At 39.4% G+C, this 24,351-nt stretch overlaps 1 protein-coding gene across 4 annotated transcripts in view; it reads right to left on the minus strand.

Moving 5' to 3' along the window:
- Window positions 1–24,351, minus strand: part of plch2 (phospholipase C eta 2) — a 365,570-nt gene that overhangs the window by 257,704 nt on the left and 83,515 nt on the right. Inside the window, exon 1 of one of the 4 annotated variants that reach the window (XM_031905492.1) lies at window positions 9,061–9,332. The exons of the other annotated variants lie outside the window; for them this stretch is intronic. Coding sequence (XP_031761352.1) covers window positions 9,061–9,091 — 31 coding nt within the window. The 5' untranslated portion in view covers window positions 9,092–9,332. Of the gene's footprint in view, window positions 1–9,060; window positions 9,333–24,351 lie in introns of those variants that run through there. 4 annotated transcript variants of the gene reach the window in all.

The raw sequence follows: 24,351 nt of genomic DNA on the forward strand, positions 1-24,351 counted from the left end.
CATGCTGTGCCTATGGGTGCTCAATGTAGCTTATCTTGGGATAAATGCATGAATGATTTGCTGCCTAGCAAGTATAGGTGCCCATACTTTACTTTACTTTAAACTCCACAGGGCTTATTTATGACCACAAGAGCAAAGTACTAAAATGCGTGCTTATTAAAATGTTTTTCTTACAATGATTATTTGCTCTGTGTTGGTTAAGTGCTTGCAAATTGCTTTGCTTTCATCAGATTGTGTTATTTTCAGCATGCAGAGCTTAAAAACACAGCATGTGAATTATTGGGTAACATTGAGTTTCCCATGCTGGTGTAATGCACAAGAAGAACCCTTAAATTAACAGCTTCTTAAAGCAGGTGTTAATGCCAGGAATCCTGTATTTTACACCTTGTGTAAAATGGAAGCAAGCAGCGGCTATAGAGGAGTGTTTATAAGTACCTTTGTGAACAACACTAAATGCACACATTGTTGCTCTTTTTACTTGTGTCTGTAAATGAGCCCTTCTTAGCAAGCGTGCCCTCTAGTATCTAAAGCAGGAATATCCACCCTCCATCCATCCATATGCTGTTAAACTACAACTTCCAGGAGCCCCTTAGTAGCCAGGGAATGCTGGGATTTGTTGTGCAGCAACATCTGAAAAACTTTATAACCCCTCTAATGGTGGATATTGAAGTCTTGGCTTTTGAATTTCATTGCTTTACTTTGTGATGGAAAAATGGTTGCAGCAGTGTCACACATTTTCCTTTGTATTTAAAAGGACATTAAAATGCTTAAATCAAAGGCTCTCATGGGAATTTATTTTGACTACAGTTAAAATACAAATGTTGTCCTTCAGTGGGGAATCCATAATGCAAGGAATACAGGGGTCATTTATTAGCATGCTATAATAGAACCGGTTCCTCATTGTAAAATGACTCTAGAACTCAGCTAATTTGTAGAGGGAAAGCTCAGCAAGCAGAGAGGGTTGCATCTAATGGTATGAACTGTGCCACCATCTGCACAAAGCTACTTACACAAGTTTAGCAAGTAAGATAGACAAATGATTACATAGTTATATACTAAGAAAGGAGGAAATCCATCAAATTCAACTTTTCCAAGGCTTCCATTAAGTTGATGCAGAGAAAGGCAAACAAAACTGCCAACCCACCCACAGAGAGGAAATATACATTCTTTACTGATGGTGTTTAAAATCACATATCTATCTGGACAACAATAATAATAATAATAATGAATTGTGCCTTATGTTCAGCTCATTCTAAACATAGTCAGTGAAGGTTATGGGAACCAGCAACCCCAAGCCAGTAAGCTTGCTGTGCATCACAGCTAGAAAGTCACATAGTACATGGCAAACACAATCTACATGAAACAAAAGCCAAAGCTGGCAGTATAAAGATGGTTACATTTAATGGCCTTAGATATTATTTTATGTAGATTTGTCAAGGGAATTTAGTTGGCAGAAAGTGAGGTTGGCACAATGAATGGTGTGGCATAAAGAAAAAAACGATAACCATGGAAAGGTCTCAGCAATTATTTTTCTTGCAAAATATATGTATGCCTTTTTTTAAAACTACAGTTTCCACATGAAGTATTCCAAGTTTGCCATTAATGGAAGATTGAGACAGATATAAATCGTTCATGCTATCAAGGGTAAAATCCTACTGGCTATAACACAGAGCCCCATAAACATACAGAAGGGCAATATTAGGCCACAAATCATTGTCTTGGCTGCAGTGAACAGATAAAGTGGCCCTTTTGATTGGTAGCAGTGATAACTGCAAATTGCTATGGATACACACTCAATCTGTGTTGTCTTAAGTCTATTGCATATACCTAGTGAGTTTTAAAACTGAAATATGCTCTGAAGCAAATTGGGTATAGGCATGGGAAAAACATATATTTTACATACAACTGCATATGTTAAGGATAAGTGATGTGGGATTTTAACACTAAGAAATGCTATATGGGCTCTCTCTCTTGATGCAGTTGTCATTGAATTAACAAGCAGAGATATGTTGTGATGTAGGGTTATGTTCCTCACAATAAAGGTTTTACATTGGAACATCAAAGAGTGATGATCCCTTTGAAATGAATTACACAGATTTTAATAAGGAGATATTATGCAAGCATGATAGAAGGCTTTATCCCCTGGGACAGAAAAAAAACTGAATGAGACCTATATTTACTTTTTCCTGCACTGTTATAGCTCAGCCATCCATTAGGATGTCACTTGCTATTTTCCAGTAGAGGACATTATAAATGTACTAGAACACCTAAGGAGGAAATATAAGGCATTAATGTATGCAGTTATTTATACAGGACGATTCACCTCCTTTGTAATGCAGAGCAGTGATTATTAACATGTTCAACAAGTTATAGTAAGGTAACTCTGGGTATATTTCTATGGGTTAAATGTGAGCTGCATACAAGTAGAAGGTCAGTTCTTCTGGGTAGATTTTGCATAGAACTTGATGGACCTCTGTTATGTTCCTTAGTAATTTTTTTTCCTGTAAACATATTGGAAAGATCACTCACCTCTATGTGAGGTGTTTAGAACTGGCTCAGCATCAGTTTATTTATTTATAAGAGGAGGAGCTGCCTCAGAGGCTAGGGTGTCTGAGTGAACCAAACCTTGGCTGTTATAAAGGCGCAGAACAAAAATAAAAACACATAGTTGGCATTGCATCTGTTATGAATGTGTAGTGGATTGTACTCCTTTTAAAACATAAAAGAAGCTTCAAAACACATTTAAATGATTGTTCTAGGTTTGCTATAAATGCACTGTGCTTAATAGAGTAGGCTCCTTAACCCTACAGTGGAGGGCTCATCACAGACATGTGTTTGTAGGATAAATAAAAAGAGATCAATCAGAAAATTTGTATTAACAGCATGGTCCCAGGGGAATACAATACTGGTAATGGTTCCCACTCTAATGCATTCCCTATTACAAGTTACTTGATATTGTAAGTGCATCGTAACAATACCATTTATATACATCCTTCTCAGTGTCTGTTGTGTCCCTTTGGGTTTCATCATGTTACGAATGCATTGCCTTGAAGGCAAATAATCCAAGTGTGGTAACATACAGTTGCCTGAGAATATATATGTGTGCATTGATGTACTTGAAAGCAGGAGTCATGTTCTGTTGTCAGTGCTGATGGTTAAGGAAGGATAACAGATATGAGCCCTCCTACACTGAATGTGGCCCAAAATATACACATGCTAAACATCTACCTTCTGCCCTTCCACCGCTGGACACAACCTTTTTCTACAACCTTTTCTACTCCTATAGACTGAACTAGAAACTTCTCCCCCATCAAGCAAGAATAGTAACCAAAGTATCAGTTCCACTGCCAGAAGGGAATATCAAATACTAAAAGTCTAGACACAGACAAACACTATATACATATGTAGGGTATATAAACAGAACCAGAAATGCATCACATATGTTTCAGATTGGCATTGAGCTAACTAGCTGCCCCTCTATACACTGAGAAAGAATCAGGCTCTATCCAATGACTGAAAGTTTACTTCTGCACACATATTATCCAATAATGTGCAATAAAGGTATCGCAATAGGATTTCCAGGTATTAGAAGAGTCTAATATCATATTTTCTAAGTGCTTTTCGATTGAATATTGTTTGTTGTTTAACAATATTAAGCTTTGAAACAATGATTGATATAAAATTAAAAACACATAGGGCAAGGTATACACAAAAGAAGATAAGAAACCCTGTGTTTCTTTTGACAGAGAACTCAGGGCAACTTTTCTGTGAATGTTTAAGCCTGTATTTACATAGACCTTTCTAATAAAGCTTGCTTAGTTTTTACCTTTCCTTCTCCTTTAAGGTATGAAGATTCGATTTACATGAAGACCCCTTATCTGGAAAACATCATGGCCCAAGCATTCTGAATTGCAGATCCCATACCGGTACAAGGATATCAATGTTTCCCCTTATCACTCAGTTCCATAATTCTATTACTATAGCAGCCTTTAAATGAATGCAACAATAAAGATGGCAGCGATAACAACTAATTTTAAGTCCTTAGTGAATTAATTATACTACCTTGGCACTTTTAAAAGGTTCTACCACTTTAAAACAAATAGCACAACACCGGCTGTTGTCAAATACAGCTAGCAGCATACTGAATGTCCCCCACCATGCACTGGGAGTTATAGTTCACAGCGTCGCTAGACCTCATTTCAGAAGCTTGGAGTTAATGGCTTGAGAAAATCAGAACTTAATTGAGGTCTATGAGATGGTTACTATCTGATTAGCCATGTGTGTTCATATGTGTACCAAGGGGGTCTAAATGACAGTGGACAGACATTAAAACCAGTGGCTTAAGTCGTATGCCCATCTCTGGTGTCACAGAACCTCATTCTGGCACCGCTTAGCAAACCTGCTGTTTTGCCAGCCTAGCAGCAGGGAAGCAATATTTGCTATCAGCGCTCATTTTCTAAGCTCTTGGCTCATTTTGTTTGCAAGGAATTGTCTTGCCCCCTGGGCAAAGCCTCTGCTTTGTTTGATGCTCCAGCGCTTCTCACACCTGCCATCACTTGGCTAATTACCTGCTTTGCTAGAGGCCGGTGGAGCTGAACTGGCACTGCGAGCTCCTGGGCTCAGGCTAATAGCAGCCCATCTTACACAACGCTCCTACCTGCTTGCTGCAGGAGATATTAGAGGTGTGAGTTTCCCTATGCAGCACAGCAAGGCATGTTCACACAAGAGCGCAGAAATGTGCCATGCACATACTTAGCACTTCAGCTTTTCTAAGAAGTGTCACAAAAGCACATGAAACAGGATATATTTATAGTGGTAATGCTTGCCTTGTATCCTGTGCCACTGGAAGCCAGGTATTCTTCATTCATCCCTGTAAATATCCTTCAGTGGGTCGGGTACCCGTGGGTTACCCGCAAGAAAAGTGAGTAGCCTGTAGGTAGGATTACCAGATGCAGATATATATTAGAGTCTGCGGGTCAGGTAGCGAATCTTATCTATATTTCTTATTTTATATTATCTATATTGTACTCCTTTTTAACCATTTTGTTTCTACGCCCGCATACTTTTGATGATGTCAATTCCAGTTTGCAGCAACAGCACTTCCTGTTTAATAGTGGTCAGTGGGTTGGGATCTGGTAGTGAGTCCCAGTGAGTAGAAATTTGGGTTTTAAGTCTGGGTTGCGGGCCATGGGTTTGGATCAGGCTCAGGTTTCAAAAACTGGTTCCGGACAGGACACTAATCCCTCTGCTATATTTGGATGCCATATGCCTATGATAAACCAGCTTTAAATATAATGAAACATGATTATGAAAAATCTCTTACAGATTTGCAGTAGTACCTATGCCTAAAGCATAAGGGAGAACATACCCTTATTAAAAAGAAAATATAGTTGTGCAGGTGTTAGTGCTGGGTACAGAAGGCATTTGTCACAGCCCTATCTGAGACTAGGCTATGGCATGTCATTACACTATATAATAATCATCTTATAGTTTTGCTGTTCAGTGAGGGATGGATCTGCAAGCAGACCTCTCGCATTCCTAGCACCCTGTAAAAGATTGTGATAGCCATGGGGGACTGCAATCTGAACATGATTTATAAAGTTTTTATTTAAGTGTAGAGAGAGAGAAACTGGAAAATGATGAAGGCATTGTTAATGTGTACAACAATTCCTTTCATTAGTGCACTAATCAATATAGCTGGGACTGCCATACTGCTTAGCCCAGTCTTGTAGCAGTGTTAGCAGTCATTTAGTGAGTGTATCTGCACAAAGGATGACTGGAGCCAAAATTTGCACCAGAGGCAGTTCAGTGATTCAAACCTGTTCAGTCTTTGGTATGGGAAAGAATGATGGGTTGTTCCAATGTATTAAACATCTCCAACAAGCAGCACTCCAGCATTGTGCTCAAAACAGATTTTCTGTGAAATATTATCCCAGTGCTATAGGCTCAGGGTGTATTTTCCATGTGTCTATGAAGATTCTCATTCATCCAGGTCATGATATACAGTATCTAGTAGAATTAAGTCTAAAACAACTGGACTTTTCTGAGTATTTTCCATGTGCTTTAGCATTAAAAAAACAGTACTGGATTCTGAATATACCAAATATTTTGTTTAATTTAAAAACCAAGTTCTAAATCCAATGTCCTCACGTAAATGCAAACAATTTGCCATTTTAAAGTTTGCCCACTCAGCACACATTTTCGGGGAAGCCTCAATGATATCTCTATTTATGGAACTAGACTAAGAAGCAGTATGGCAGCCCCATGCCTAACAACTGCTTCATTTTTCTTTGGGCAGTTAGTCACCAATGCTTTGGCGAAAGATGTGGGGCTTAAAATGTACATTAGAATTTTCTATCAGTCCCATTATACTGTATTTTGACCCATGTGACTACATCCGACTTGATCCTACAAGCCCGTGTAGTTAGGCTCTAAGTTTGTCAGAAAAATGTTGCAAATGTTCAATCTGGGATATTTCCAGGTATGCAGCTCCTATTCATAATAATGTAGATTGGCACATAATTACAGTTCTCTGCACACAATACATGCAAATGTTTACTGATGAGTACTGTACATAAAGTGAATATATTTTTCCTTTTAAGCTCTGATTGCTTTAGTGTTAAAGATGTTAGCACAGTAACACTGCTACAACCATAACTAATTCATGAAAACTCTCTTACGGTGGCGGCATGCTGTCTCATGATTAGCACTACTGGCTTTTAATGCTGGGGTCCTGAGTCTGATTCTGACCTGGGCATTTCTTTCTTTGCCTGTTTTCTCTGTGTATTCTGGTTTCTCCAATAATCCAAAAACATAGTCAGGCTAACTATCTCTTAATGAAAATTAAGCAGTGTGATACTGATACATTAATTTCTATTATTTTTTAAGCACTAATATATGAGCAAGGGTGAGATAATATCTCATTTAGTGTTATGACATGCCACATTAAAATGTGCAAACACAATATATGGATGCTCCATATTGCAGAATACATGCGACTACAGTATTACAGCAACCAAAGGACAAAGTTACTTCCCAAAACACAAGTAACTGCTTATATATACCCTGTACTGATATGAAACCTGTTGCAAAGACTAGAGAGGGCGAGAAATGTCTTGTACCCTGCAACTCAGGGACTCAGCATGTGGTACACTCTAGGCTTACAGGAGGAGGGTATCCCTGAGGAACCCAGAATTTAACTGGAGTTTGGGGGGTATATTGTAATAGGCACTTAATTAACAGTGACCAAGTAAATGTGGGGCATTGCTTCTCTTTATGTATATTAAAGACTGAAACCTTTATTAAGTCTACTTTTCCTTTAATGGCATGTGTTGTTAAACAGGCTGCTATATGGAGAAGGGAATCAACAAAATAAATCTTAATCCCTCAGTGTAAATCTGTTGTCAGTTGCTGTGAAAGGAAGGTAGTGCCATTTACCACACGATACTCTTGAAGCCACAATGGATAAACACTATGAGATAACGGTCTCTGAAGTAGGTCATCTGACTTTGAAACCAATAACACCTTGACGTGAGCACCTTCAGCCTGTCACTTTGTTCTCTGCAGTCTGCAGGGCTAAATACAGCTTTGTGGTCTCTGCAGATTGGTCAGGTGTGCCCCAGTTTGCACAGTGCACTTTTTATTTAGGAGCACCCTTGGGTGCAGTTTTAGGTGTAACACAAAAGGGGTGGGGGTGAGAGCAGCAGCTTCATGCAGAGCAGGTGAAATTGTGCTGTGTTCCCTGCTACAGACAAACATTAACGCTACATTCATTACATTAGCCCAACAGCGCACAGCAGGCTGATTATTAGAACACAAAAGGCAGTTTTTTGCAGTGGAATACAACAAAGTAGCATCATTGCTATCAAAATAACACCATTTAATAGTCCTTTCCCCAGAACACAGCTACAATGCATTAATGCTAAGTATTTGGATTCAGAGTGGCCACGCAGCTTAACTTTATAGATCATACAGAAGAAAAGAGAGTTCTTTTTGACATGTATGCTATTGGACCTACAGTAACCCCTTGGACATTTAGTACATGAGGTATCAATCCCCATTATAGGTAACTCATCCATCCTAGCACTATTGGCACTGAAGAGCTTTTCTTTCCCCTCAGGCACAAGTATAATTCTTCCACTATTCATCCAAAATGCCAGTGTCACAAGGAATTAATATTCCCCAAAATGTGCAAGGAGGGCACCAGAGACTTAGCACCATGTCCTCCAAGTGACACCGACAAAGTGAGCGGGAAGAGAGAGCAGAGCATGGAGAAGTGTTAGCCCAGACACGCTTAGAGCTTGTCTGTGTCACGTTGCCGTAGTAACATACGAAAATGTGAGAACGCTGACTGATTTATTTAATTTGTATTGCATGTTATTATATTAGGGTTCTTTCTCTTTTTTCACTATGACATGAAAAATACAAGGCAGAGTTTGGCAGGTTATGTAGGCTATAGATCCTAGAGACAGCACCAGAAATTGTATCTGCCCTTAGTCTTAGTGGATAATCAGGTTTGTGCAGGGGGTCCCTTCTGGCATCCAGATTTGGTCCACAACTATAGCACCTTACTATGTGTGATTCCACTTTTAAGAGATTACACCATGAATCAGGTAAGAACTGAAAATATACAGTATGAGTTATCCTACAAAAAAAGTGTTATATTTTTCGCTTAAAAAGGCAAAGCAAACCCTGCAAGCACTAGCAGTATGCATGCACATCATTACTTTTTCCAAAGCTGATAGAAAAATGCTCCATGCCATGTGCCATGTCAATTTGAGTCTTAAGTACTCACAGTTAACTTTTCCTCTCTTTTCATTGCCTCTTTCAATGTCCCCATCAGACCCAGCGGAGTGAAAGATCATCTCCCCCAAGCTAATAGGTGCATTGCATAAGGCTATCTTAAACAGATGAAGAGCAGGCTGCTCTGCACACAAACACACACACAGAGTCTGGTTACATGAGTCCATACAATACACACAAATAACAAGCAGAAGTACATGGAATGGGATAAAGACACAGAAAAATACAGGCAAAGTCACGGAAATAAAGGCTACCTACTGTGCTTCTGCGGAAGACTTCCTAAATCCATTGTCTTGTAGATATGAAGGTTTCAAAAGAGCTTTGTGTTAGGATGTAAATACTCCCATCATTGTCCGCTTTGCTCTGCCTCCCTCTGCTCTCAGCAAGTGCAGCACCTCGTGTGCCTGTGTGTCTGATCCCATTGATTCACTCAGCCACTCAGGATTCATATCTACTTTCCCCTCATCCCCTGCTCGTGGCACTGCCTTGTCCAGCGCAAGCAAGTGCACATGAGGGGAGAAGGGGAAGGATTATTAACACCCTTGCCAGGTTGATAACGTCAGGATATGATTAATACCATTCACTTGATGCTCAGGGACTAGGGGATTTAAAGAGAGATGTGCACACAAATGAATAGTGCGGCAGTCACAGGATGAGCAAAGTATAGTCACATGAGTATTGGGAAGGTATGAGAGACAGTACGGCCCTTCAGGTTTGTAGATTAGCGTTGGAGCTCACAATCTGAAACTGAATTTGACAGCAGATTATAAACCAATGATCCCTTTTAGCCATCCCTATTTCTTATCTCCCTAAAGAGCTTAGAGACATTTCTGCCTCCCTGTAGCTTTAGGTGTTAGACATTCACATTGAGAGGAGATTCCATTTATTTTCCATGCAGGGGTGATTCCTATTTTCCTCCCGCAGTCTGCCAGGGCAATATTTTAATCTGCTTGTTTCCTAAGCCATTGCCTGCCTACAGCGATCACCCATTGTCAAGTTCCTCCATATTTTCTGCAATATAAACACAGACACTTGTAGACATGATATAGCTGAATCAGTAAAGGCAAATGACATGAAATATACATAAACTGTTTGTTCTCAGTCATCCATTCAGCATTTCACAATCCAGGTTCACAGAATTACTACTTTTCTTGGCGATTACATACTAGAGGTGTGCATAGGTGGGACATCATTCAGGACACAGTAGAAGGAGTGCCAGGTCACACCATGAATGAGAGCCATAAACATTTGCAAAAGACAAGCAATAAGTAGAGAGTTCAGTTAGTTTATCTAAGTAAGACGCAGAGCACCCCTTGCATCTGCCATATGTACTATATGCGCAACTGCTTTGTGCACCTGTAAATATTCAACATGAGCAGCCATATTGCACGCTTCATTTTAACCTGTGGTCTTATAAAATGATTTCAACATAACAGTATCACTTATTTAAGACCACTTATCATGCAAAAAATATAGAAACTTCTGTTCAACATGAAATGAGAAGAGAAGGCATTCCTTGTATGTATTTGACGACCCCTCATAAGTCGGCAAATTACCTGCCCGGGTATGCACCTCCTGTGGGCAGGATGAAAATCTCATTGGCAGGGACTGCATTGGCACTTTGATCCTGTCCTCTCCCAACATGCATGCATAGGTGCCTACTATGATCCAATTGTTAAAGCATAAACTATCTTTCAAATATTCAATAGGGATCAACATTAAATTTTGGGTGAGAAGTAGTCCAAACTTCCTTCCTCAGATGCCAAATTCTTTCAGTGTAACTAATCTACTGTAATTAGGCAAAGAGTGAGGATGGTAAACAAAGAGAAATAATTGTGCATCCGGGCATCTAATTGGCACTGCATATTACATAACATTACATATACATAGTAAGTTAAGTTGAAAAAAGACACGTCTATCAAGTTCAACCTTTTATATCTATATGAAACCTGCCTAACTGCTAGGTGATCCAGAAGAAGGCAAAACCTCCTCTGAAGGAAAAAATTCCTTCATGACTCCAAGATGGCAATCGGACCAGTCCTTGGATCAACTTGTACTAAGAGCTTTTTTTTAATAACCCTGTATTTCCTCACTTCCTATAAAGCCATCCAACCCCTTCTTGAAGCTATCTAATGTATATGCCCTGTACCCTCTGACACTGATTGGTTAATGCAATCCTTTAGCAAAGTCCTAGCATTCAAGATCACTGCTGCCCAATGCGACCACATAAATAAGCTCACATTTCCATTTTTTTTAAACTGGATATATAGAGATTAGATACTTGCACAAGTGGGGATCCACTAGGACAGATATAAACTACAAAACATGCAGTCATGAAGAGGTGAAGAAGAATGATTACCCTGGTACTTTACTAACACGGATATGCTACAGTAGCCAAGAAGAACACTTAAATCACAATTACTTGATTAAAAGACCTATGTAACCAGTATTTAGGTCCAAGCATAGAGTCCAGAGAGGTTCAAGGAAAAAGATACACTGTAGAGAGAAGTAAATTTAGTATGATTAGGGCAACATAGAATAGGTATCAATTAATCCTCATCATTTGGATTACTTTCAATTTCTGTTTTCCATTGGAATAAACCTGCTTTCCTTTTGTAAGATGTTACACGAACAGATGTGTGAAACCAATTTCATCCTGTATGTTGGATAAGTGCTAATGCTTTAAGCTTCTTTTATAACCACAAATATATATTTACCATCTGGAAAAAAATGTATATAGCTTACTAAGAGGCTTTATATTCCCATATGTGGTGCTGGAGTTTGCATTGCAAAAGCTGGAGGTTTCCCATTGCCATAACCTAAATATTTATAACTTTTGTTTGGTGTTCAAAACATGAATACACGTGGATTATAACTATTATACACCACATATTTGTGTGCTGTTTTGGTGGTACTGTAGCCAGCAATACCCTATGCTCCATTTGTTTTTGATTTGTTGTACAGGACCTAGCAATTATGGTGTTATGCCACAATGAGAAAATAATGGCAAATTACAAATTGATATAAAATGCCTTATTTCCAGAAAGGTCAAATAGTACAATGTATTGTATTGATTTATAGTCACTAATGTAACAAGTTTTGAGATTCTCGTAGATTTGATTCCACCAGTCCAGCAATAGGTACTGATCTAGATCTCTTTTCTTGATTCCATAAGGGGAAAGTGCACGCCTTCATTAAAGAAGAACACTGATATAAACACTTCCTGCGTTCCATAATTAATCTGTACTGCAGTAATGTGAGATCCTCTGTGTTTCAAAGCAGGATACATTCATTGTATTTGTGTAGATGTTGTACCAACATACAGTAAGGGATGCCTTGATTAGATATTATGTTTAGCCCTATCTGGGTCAGTTTGATGAGTGGCTAAAGATACTGAAAGATCAAATCAATAAACAAAGAGCTACCTGTTCACAAAAAAAAGAGTCCCATTCGCCAACCTAAACACAACAATGTTCTGAGGAATTGTCTCCTTCTATGTACTGAGGGGTATTTTATTTACCTTAAAATAACCAGGGGGGGGGGGGGGCATAATAAACTGTAACGGGACAAAAATGTGCAATTTGAACATGTTTTCCTATGCTTAACAATTTTTCATTTGTGTAAATTTAACATACATTATATGGCCATCTTATTCCCAAACAAAGCTATTAAAGGAAAAACTATACCTCTGGGATGAATACTAACCCAACAGATACTTTAATAGGTCACTTAATATGATATAAACTATCTTACCAAACTGGAATATATATATCAGTAGATATTGCCCTTTTACATCTTTTACCTTGAGCCACCATTTTGTGCTAGTCTGTGTGTGCCCTCAGAGATCATCTGACAGGAAATAATGCAGCTCTAACTCTAACAGGAAGAAGTGTGGGAGTGTGGGAGTATTCACTGGCTGTTGTGACCTAACATGTATGTGTGCCTTGGCTTGTTTGTGTGCACTGTAAAATGCGTGATCCAAGGAGGTGGCACTTAATTTTTAAAATGCCAATTTTTCATTTAGGATTACCCAATGGCACATACTACTAAAAAAGTAAACTGTTATGAAAATGGTTTATTTAGATAAAGACTGAGACGTCAGAGACTGTGTTTCCAGTACCCCAGAGTCAAATGGTGGTAACTTTTCCACCATGGCAGTTGACACTTGCCATTGCACATGCTGATGTTAGGTATGACTTAGTGTTACTTTTGTAAACCCACAAAAGTACAGTATTTAGTGACCAATCTGCCAATGGTAAAAAAAATGTAGCCTTTAAAAAAGCCATCTTTAAAAAAGTAATCTTGAAAAAAGTATTGTTTGAAAAAGAGCTGATCAATTACAATTCACAATAATTGTGTAATGTCTATTACACTGTAAAACAGTGATCCCCAACCAGCGGTTCGTGAGCAACATGTTGCTCTCCAACCTCTTGGATGTTGCTCCCAGTGGCCTTAAAGCAGGTGCTTATTTTTGAATTCTTGGCTTGAAGGCACATTTTGGAGGCATTAAAACCAGGTGTACTGCCAAACAGAGTTTCCTATAGGCAGGCAGTCCATATAGGGGCTACCAAACAGCCAATAACAGCCCTTATTTGGTACCCCCAGGAACATGTATTATGCTTGTTTTGCTCCCCATGTCTTTTTACATTTGAATGTGGCTCACCAGTAAAAAAAGGTTGGGGATACGTGCTGTAAAATGTGAAATTTTTGGGCCTTTTTTTTTTACTTTTCTCAGTTTATAACTTTTCCCAATACTGTATTGGTCTATGCTGTTAAATTCTAGGGGCTTGTACCCACAGAGCTGTAGTTGCTGAGTTTTGCATCCTTCTGCCTAACACAGTCCATGCCATGTTTGCCTTCTGGTACCAAACACAAAGGAAACACAAAGAATAAGATTTTTGAGTGGTTGTCTCTGTCCCCCAAGTGTACAAAGGAACACAAATACAGTATACTAACTGGACATAAGACAACATGCCACGCTGTCTGTACTGCAACTCCCCCCACTATAACAGCAGCACAGTTGGTATAATCAGAAATAACTGCACATCTGCTAACATAGCACTTCTGTATATGATTGCTTACTCTCACTTACATATAAATCTGACTAGCTACTAACCTGCACATATACACTGCTGTTTTGGGATACACACAAATACATAACATTATTATTGCAGCTGAGGCTTGTCTTGTGTTGAACACAAGACAGATCTATCAGCATCTGATATAGGTACCAGTTGTCATGACTATTCAAATAAAACGAAGTAAACAAAACCAGAAGCCCAATGCTTCCCTTTTACGAGTTCTCAATAAAATACACATCATATACATTCTTTTGTATATGCCTTAATGCCTATGGAGTTGCTTTGGCATTACAGGTACCAAAGGTCGGAATTTTACATTTTGTGAACAAAATACAGATAGCTAATAAATGCATGACAGATGGTGAGGTCATTAACATTTATTTATTTTATATGCAGCATAATATGCATACCATTGGATATGCAACAAAAACCAGAGCTCAAACAGGATATTTAGAACACCTTTTGATTGTAAACCGTATTAACTGAATTTAGAAAAGGTAATTGCTTTTAAGCGCAAACAGTGTCAGGTAGCAGGCCAGACGCCATTATAAACACTTTATACTCCAGCTTCCATGAATATTAGTCATACTTCTAGGGTACTAGGTACTCAAAATTGCAAGAGCTTTAACAGGTTTATTCACTGTAACATGAGGAGAGAGACCAGCAAACATGCTAAGCCACGAAGATAAGAGGGTGGCAAAATTGTTATCCAGAGTGCTCAGGGCCTGGAGATAAGCGATCTTTCTGTAATTTGGATCCCCATACCTTAAGTCTACTAAAAAGTCATTTAAACATGAATTAAACCCAATAGAATTGGTGTGCCTCTAAGGGCTCTGGCACACGGGGAGATTAGTCGCCCGCGACAAATCTCCCTGTTTGCAGGTGACTAATCTCCCCGAGTTGCCATCACCTGCCATCCCACCGGTGAAAATGTCGCCGGTGGGATGGCACACGCGGTGGCGAGACTTCGGCAAATCGCCGAAAAAACCTTGCGAGGCAACTTCGGCGATTTGCCGAAATCGCGCCGTCGCGTGTGCCATCCCACCGGCGACTTTCATTTTTGCCGGTGGGATGGCAGGTGATGGCAACTCAGGGAGATTAGTCGCCCGCGAACAGGGAGTTTTGTCGCCAGAGCCCTAATAAGGAATCAATAAAATCTTGAAAAAAAAAAAGATTGATCAAGCTAAGACCCACAGGGGCAGCTGACTGATATCCTTTGACAAACTCACAGATATGTGCATTATGAAACCAGTCACCTACCAGATAACTATGATTGAATTTGTACATTAAAAACTGCCCTGTTTCAGTTTAATTTCATTGAATAAATATGACAGCTTAATCTCTTTTGTCTACCTAATTCATATAGGTAGTCTATACACTTATGCAAAGGCCACAGGATATGCTAAAACAGCACCTGAATTACACACCTGCACCATTAGAGGGCAGTGTTAGCTTGCTAGTTTAGATACTGCATACTGTATACCTTTAGGGGTTTGTTTTTATATTTTATTTGTAAGAATTCACTTTTATAATACACACTCAGGAGCTAAATCTCTAAGGTTGAAGAAATGTAAAAAAAAAGTTCTGTTTATCCCGTTTCCTCTCCAGACAATAAGTAAGTTGATTTACCGGCAGCTCCTATTTCTTTCTTCGGTGCAAAGGCGCTGATAAAATTGTTGTTGACTTGCGTGTGTTTCCCTATAGTCTTTCACTGAAAATATTTATCAAGAAGTAATAAAATGTTGCAGCTTTTCACCAGGTCTACTGTTTCAAGGATTTTTGCCATTTCAGAGCAAACCTCTTGGTAAAGAAAACCAAAGGTCAAAATGTAAAAAGGTACAAAATGTAAAAAACACAGGTAAAGAAAAAACATTTCTTTTTAAATTCTCTGTTTTTAACAAGAGTTCAAAAGATGGGGCTTGTGCCAAAAATACTTTCTGCCTATTGTTCAAAATGGAAAAATCTATGGATTTTTTATATTTCTTGCGCTAAACAGGGAAACTGAAGTTACCCCCATGTTTGGTCCTTGTGAGCTAGAGAGATTACCTGTGCACAGATACACAGAAGGGAGATTATCTGTGCTCTGGTAATCTAATTATCTACTTTACAAGCATCATGTAGTAACTTTAATTGGAATGTGGCCCCAGTTAAATGATGAAACGTAGGGTGGCAAAAAATGATTTATTTGTCCGTATGCACCAACAAAGCAGGTATAACAAAAATGACCCTGTATTATACTGGTAATTAGTAGTGAGCATTATCACAAATCAGCACATTAGACTGTCAATGTTTACTCTAGGAAAACTGTCAATAGTGACATAAATCACATCCAGCTTGTCTGATAATAACACTATAGAGGAGTCTCTAATCCATACCCACAGAATGTAATTTAGAAGCACAAATTTAATAAGCAACTAAAACCCAAAATAACTGCAATATGTCTGCTTTAGTACTTGAGAATAGAGCCACGTTTCAGCAGCCCTATGTCTGAAAAATACCACCCAAATGTTTCCAGAGTCTACCTTCTGGACTCCCCTAGAGAGACTCTTTCTCCTACCAATAGGTGCTAGAATATGTAGTGTTCAGTACTGTGATTCCATTGCTCATTTGCATTCTAACCACTGTACCCTAAGGAAGGGCATTGCACATGCATTATACCAAGAGTGTGGATAAGGAGGGTCCAATGAAAGGAAATTAGAATCTGCTGGAATATCTATAATTTACCAGTCATATGGATGCCAGCATGTAACGACAGCCCCATAACCTAGAACTCATCTATCGAATGAACACACTATATATTTTTTTGTAAATACTCTCATCAACACAGAAATTTGTCTAGGCTATTTGAAACTTTGACCTGATAAAATTGGTCAAACATTGTTTCTTGTGTGGGGCAACCAGTCAACTGCTCTTAGAGAGCAATATAATCAGAACTGGTTGTTCAAGATGTACAATTTAAGATGGCCATACACGCTCCGATAATATTGTACAAAACCTTGTTGGGTTGGAACGATCTTTCGTGCGACCACGTGTGTGGCCAGCTTTAGAGCACAAGTGACTTAGTGGGTGGAACTCATGGTCATATTTTATTTTGTATCCAGTGAGAGAATGATCTCAGAAGGTGAATAGTATCTCAGTGTTTGCGACTGACTTGGAAGCTCTGGATTATATTTCTCAGATTTGAATATGCAAATTAGGGTCTAAATTCAAACTGTGCAAAACATCTTTAATTTATTCTGTTCTCTGGCGGCATTATTCTGACCCTGCAATTATTCTGTGGTGTGTTCTGAGGGCATTAAACATGAAGCTGGCACTCCATTTATACTGAAATGTTTTCTGGGGTCATTAAACATGAAGTTGGCACTGGATTTATTCTGCTGAACCTTTGCTTTGTAATTGTGGACTATAAATTGGCATATATTTATGAATAAGAATATGATTTGGTTGCATTTGTCTTATCTGGGTTACTATGCATAAAGTTAAATTATACTACAGCCTCTGATATACATACACAAACAGCCTTCAACTGACACAGACATAGTGGTATACAGAACTTCGGTGGAAAAAATTGCTATACCCATATTATCAAGTCCCAAGGGATGGCACTGCAGAATCAGTATTCCTTTGATTACAGCAAATGCAATTATTAAACCTACATACATTTTTAGTTCATCATCCCACAGAATAAATGTGAATAATTTGAATTCACTTGATTCAGGCTGAGATAAAGTTGAATTCTTTCCAAGCACATTTAGCTAAATATACTGGACCATTCTTTCGGAAGCAGGAAAGCCCTGCTGCTGATTTGATTGTTATAATATAATGGGAGGATACTTGCACTTCTAAAGCTGTCATAGAGAAGATATAAGATATTACATAAACTCTCTGCTTAAAGACACTTGTAAGTCACAACTCAACTTGAATATACTTTCTGTAAAGGCAAATAATTATCTGTTATATCATCTAACCCAGTGTCATTAGGGTGATAATCATTCACTCTGGGTCATTTTTGGACCTTATTTCATGTATTATTTAGAGCAGGGGTCCCCAACCTTTCTTACTCGTGAGCCACAGTCAAATGTTGGGGAGCAACACAAGCATCATAAAAGTTCAAATAAGGGCTAAGATTGGCTATTAGGCTTCTATGCACACTATCAGCTTACAGGAGGCTTTTATTTGGTAGTAAACCTTGTTTTTATTCAATCAAAACTTACCACCAAGTCAGGAATTCAAAAAGAACTACCTGGTTTGGGGGCACTGCGAGCTACATCCAAGGCGCTGGTGTCACGGTCTCCCTGTGGAGACGCTGTGGAGTACCAGGAAGGTGGGAGCCTGAAGACTGGGTAACCCGGAGTGTAACCATAAGTCACAGAACTGGTGCCAGAGGCCATGTTGAAAATGCAGAACTTTAATAAACTGAGTGATGTAACCGAACACACAAAGAATATACAGACTGATTGTAGAACGGCAGGCAGAGGCAGAATCCAAAAACAGGCAAAAGGTCAGGGCAAGCGGCAGTCAAACGAAGTAAAGGACAGGCCAAGGTCAAAACCGGGAAATCAAGGCAGAACTAGGAAGGGCTCAGGAACAAGGCAGAAGGCAGAATCAGGACACGGAACTGGAGCTTGGAACCAGCGAGAACAAGAACACAGACACAGGGAACACGAAGGCAGGGTCACGGGAGACAATTAATGACCAAGCAAGGGGCAATGGTCAGGGAAAGGCTTATAAAGGGTGAAGATTAGGAGATGGGAAACACATGAGGTTAATGAGGTGGGCGGAGGAAAGAGAGCAGACAGAAAGTAGGAGACAAGGGAAGAAACAGACAGAGCCCAAATGCCTCCAGTGGCTACAGAGGCTAATGCATGCCGCCAGGAACACCACAAGTGGTGTTCGAATCCCGCTGATCCTGACAGCTGGTGAGCAACATGTTGCTCATGAACCATTGGTTGGGGATCACTGATTTAGAGTGTAGAGGAATATGGTTTTAAAAAAAATCCAGGAATGGATTATTATCACTCTAAGGATATAGGCTTAGTTGATGGGCAAAAAGATATCAGTCATTACGGTTACCAGACTCTAATGAAAGAGTTAAGCTTAAGAAAAATACACAGTGCAGGGCTGAACTAAAAGCTACAAAATCTCCCTTTTTAATGACTTTTTCAGTAAGCTTGAGGTTTAGAGATCAGATAAACAACCCATTTTTCTATAATGCAAAAAAGGAAATGCTAAGCAACTTTCCAATGTGTAATAAATAAATATGTTGGTGGTTTGAAAATGTAATGTAACATTAAAAGCAGTATCTGTTTAGCACCTTCTTTTCTCTGGCCTGATTCTTAAAGGAATGTGTAGCAAAATAGTCACAGGTACTTTGTCCACCTGGATGCAGACACAAGAAGCAGATTTCGGCATATATATCTACCGGGACCAATGCAGTGCCTGTAAGTGCAAACCTAAGAATGACCTAAGAATGAGTGGAGGCCAGTGTATTGGTTGATTCTCAGCCTGTGTTTGTATGCAGAGTGAAAATCAGCCCCATGTTACTCTAAATCAGTGTTAGCACCTTACAAGATTGTGGACATGTATTGGGTCTCAACAGAATTCCAAGCAAGCCGTATGAGTCACTGTTATTATCTAGAACCAACTTATAGCCACATAGAATATTGAGTGTGGAAAAAAATAGTGACTTTGGTATGGTATCTAGCCTTTGAGCTGCAAAGGAAAGCCTAGTGATAGCTCTCTTATTTGGTACAATCTAAATTATTTGATGCAATTTCAAGCTTAAATGCAACAGTCAGCTCACTTACAATATAAAGAATACTACAGTGCAGAATCAGTCACTCAGAGCATGTTTTTATACATGTAGTGGAAAAGAGAAGGTATGATTTAGTATTTTAAATACACTTGGTATTAACATTCATTTATTCATTCTTTTGATTAAGCCTTCACAGTGGACACTAATGGGAGGGAGAGCCACCAAGGATAAAAAAATGTATAAATGAAAAGGAGGTTGACATATAATTCCGCTAAAAAAAAAAATATGAAAACTCAAAATGATAAATTATATGCAACATATTTTCAAGGGCAATTTATCTGAGTGGGTCAAGTAGACACCGTTTACTTCTATGTTATAGTCCTGTCAATTGTCACGCAATTAGCATGACTGTAACACGTTTAGAGCTACCCCTCCACTCCCACATGGGGGGTGGGGAAAATCACCCAGTTTTCAGGTCCCTGATAATTAGTAACATAATTACTGTAGAAAGAAACTGCAAACTGAAAAACCAAATGTTTCCCAGCCCCACTGACACTCACTCTAATCTAATATCCTGTTATTTACAACAATATTAAATATAAGAAAATATATAAAGGCATGAAACTGAAGGTCAAGTGATTTTATCCAGGTCATGGATCTCCCAAGGTAATTTCTAGCATATTTTTACAACAGGGGGTCAGGGTCGGACTGGGGGGTGGAGGGCCCACCGGGGCTCCCGCCCCAGGGGCCCTGCAGGTGCCCCAGCCGCGTCCCCTAACCCCCCCAAGGGCCCCCCTAACCCCCCCGAAGGGCCTCCGCCTGACGTCCTCCCCGAGCGCGTATAAATTGAACGCGTCGGGGAGGAACAGTCAGTAGCGGGGAGCGCCGGCAAAGGTCGGACTGGGCCGCTGGGGCCGGGGCCCACCGGGATTTTTCCCGGTGTCCCGGCGGCCCAGTCCGACCCTGCAGGGGGTACATTATTACATTTTCTCCTTCTGGCATACTTTCTTTATACACTTCTTCTCCTTTGTCCTCTCCTCTTCACCTGTTTCTGTATTTTTTCCTCTACTGCTCAGTGCCGTTTTGCTCTGCAGATTACTGCATCCTGCTGTTATATTTGCTACCTCTCTCCATGATGTATTGCTCTATGGCATTATTTGCATTTCATATATTTTTTTTTTATATCTCCATCCACATCACTATATGCGGTAAGCAAATTGGAGAATACAGATAGCTGAGAAGTCAGAGAGGGAGTCACTATGATTGACTAAATATTGATGAAATATTGATATTTGTAAACAAAATGTTCTATGCCTGCCAGTGCTACAGCGATGATAGATTGACATTCGACCTTTGAAGAAGACATAGGCAGGTATAGAAAACCAGAAGAATTAGCGATGGATTTAGCATTTGGAATTGCTTGAAATTGACACAAAACAATTGAAAAAGTGGGTGTTATAGGTGTATCTGACTGGATGCTTTACAGTAATTGCAGATGCAAAAAAAACCTTGTTTCTTTGTGTATGTGATGTATTAAGGAAATGGTAACCTTTGCACATGCTGAATTAGAGCCTCATCATCGTGTGTTTACCTAACAAAAATGGTAAATAAGGACAGTAGAAGTTCAAGGGCAGCACAGACCTAATTTATTTAGTGCACAAACCACTTACAAGGGGAACGTAGAGCACATTTATGAGTAGAAATAATCTTGCTTTTATTTTCCCATTAATACATAGTACAAAAGGGCATAACCTACCATGGGCAAAGAAAATTCTCTGTATTTGTCTTTGCATGTATAGACTGGAGTTGCAATATTGCTTTACTCTCCCAGTGCTGAAATAGCACTGGATGTTCTGGACCAGTAGGGGTGCTGTTGTAGTTTAAGTTTATGGTTGCAATTTCTCAGAGGCCGTAAGATTGTATAGGATCTTTTATCCTAAATGCTTAAAGCTGGCCATACACAAGGCGATCTGACGATGTTTCGTGCGACCATCGGTCACACGAAACATCGTCAGATCCGCCACACACAGTCAGGGCTGAAACAGCAGATAAGGAGGTAGAAACAATAGGATTTCTACCTCCTTCTGCCGATTCAGCCCTGACGGCAGATTTTGGTAAGGCGCCTTCTATGGCGCCCGATCAAAATTTTCTAACCTGGCCGATCGGCGAGTCGTCCGATATCAGCAGCTTCCTGCGATATCGGTCGACTCGCCAACATGCCATACACGCACCGAATATCGTACGAAACGAGGTTTCGCACGATAGTATCGGTGCGTGTATGGCCAGCTTACGACCTGGTGTTTGCCAGATAAGGTATCTTTATAGTATTTGGATCTCCATACCTTAAGTTTGCTACAAATCATTTAAACATTAAATAAACCCAATAGGATTCTTTTGCCACCAATATGAATTCATGCAGCTTAGTTACCATCAAGCACTAGGTACTGTTTTATTGCTACAGGGATAAAGGAATATTCTTTAAAATCAAAATGATTTGCTTTTAATGGGTCTATGGGAGATGGCCTTCCAGTAATTGAGAGATTTTTGGATAATGAGTTTCTTGATAATGGATCTTATAACTGGATATGCCTATGTCCATATCGCAACAGAGTCGTAAATATCCTGTAAAATATATCTTTAAAACAGGTGCTTAGTGATGTCATGTGTTATAACTGGAGCTTAATAATGTAAGTTGTGTCACATGACTCACAGAAACTTGTATATTATAAAAAATAATGGTATAGGTATGTCAGAATTAGCAGGGCATGGGCAAAACTTCTTGGTGACTTTTAATATCTGGATGGAAAAAACAATGAAGATGAATTCCAATGAGTAAATTATATATCCATAAACTCATAAAATTAAATTAGAAATATATTTAGCCAAAAGATCATTATGTCGTTCCACATGAATATAGGTACCCATTACTGAGTGAGTTCCACATATAAAAACTGGGGTACCAGGAAAGGGAAGGGGAGGAAGAAATATATACATGAAAAAATATATTAATGCATTGAGAAGTGGAAGATTCTGTAGCTTCCCCATTCCCCAGAAGCTATATACATTCTATAGCTTCCCCATTCCCCAGAAGCTATATACATTCTATAGCTTCCCCATTCCCCAGAATCTATATCCATTCTATAGCTTCCCCATTCCCCAGAATCTATATCCATTCTATAGCTTCCCCATTCCCCAGAAGCTATATACATTCTATAGCTTCCCCATTCCCCAGAATCTATATCCATTCTATAGCTTCCCCATTCCCCAGAAGCTATATACATTCTATAGCTTCCCCATTCCCCAGAAGCTATATACATTCTATAGCTTCCCCATTCCCCAGAATCTATATCCATTCTATAGCTTCCCCATTCCCCAGAAGCTATATACATTCTATAGCTTCCCCATTCCCCAGAAGCTATATACATTCTATAGCTTCCCCATTCCCCAGAATCTATATACATTCTATAGCTTCCCCATTCCCCAGAATCTATATACATTCTATAGCTTCCCCATTCCCCAGAATCTATATACATTCTATAGCTTCCCCATTCCCCAGAATCTATATACATTCTATAGCTTCCCCATTCCCCAGAAGCTATATACATTCTATAGCTTCCCCATTCCCCAGAATCTATATACATTCTATAGCTTCCCCATTCCCCAGATGCTATATCCATTCTATAGCTTCCCCATTCCCCAGAATCTATATACATTCTATAGCTTCCCCATTCCCCAAAATCTATATACATTCTATAGCTTCCCCATTCCCCAGAAGCTATATACATTCTATAGCTTCCCCATTCCCCAGAAGCTATACACATTCTATAGCTTCCCCATTCCCCAGAACCTACATAGCTTCCCCATTCCGCAGAAGCTATATACATTCTATAGCTTCCCCATTCCCCAGAAGCTATATACATTCTATAGCTTCCCCATTCCCCAGAAGCTATACACATTCTATAGCTTCCCCATTCCCCAGAAGCTATATACATTCTATAGCTTCCCCATTCCCCAGAAGCAATATACATTCTATAGCTTCCCCATTCCCCAGAAGCTATACACATTCTATAGCTTCCCCATTCCCCAGAAGCTATATACATTCTATAGCTTCCCCATTCCCCAGAAGCTATATACATTCTATAGCTTCCCTATTCCCCAGAAGCTATATACATTCTATAGCTTCCCCATTCCCCAGAGGCTATATACATTCTATAGGTTCCCCATTCCCCAGAGGCTATATACATTCTATAGCTTCCCCATTCCCCAGAAGCTATATACATTCTATAGCTTCCCCATTCCCCAGAAGCTATATACATTCTATAGCTTCCCCATTCCCCAGAAGCTATATCCATTCTATAGCTTCCCCATTCCCCAGATGCTATATACATTCTATAGCTTCCCCATTCCCCAGAAGTTATATCCATTCTATAGCTTCCCCATTCCCCAGATGCTATATACATTCTATAGCTTCCCCATTCCCCAGAAGCTATACACATTCTATAGCTTCCCCATTCCCCAGATGCTATATACATTCTATAGCTTCGCCATTCCCCAGAAGCTATATCCATTCTATAGCTTCCCCATTCCCCAGATGCTATATACATTCTATAGATTCCCCATTCCCCAGAAGCTATATAAATTCTATAGCTTCCCCATTCCCCAGAAGCTATATACATTCTATAGATTCCCCATTCCCCAGAAGCTATATAAATT

Source organism: Xenopus tropicalis, chromosome 7 (assembly GCF_000004195.4).
Source record: "Xenopus tropicalis strain Nigerian chromosome 7, UCB_Xtro_10.0, whole genome shotgun sequence".
NCBI classification, from domain to species: domain Eukaryota; kingdom Metazoa; phylum Chordata; class Amphibia; order Anura; family Pipidae; genus Xenopus; species Xenopus tropicalis.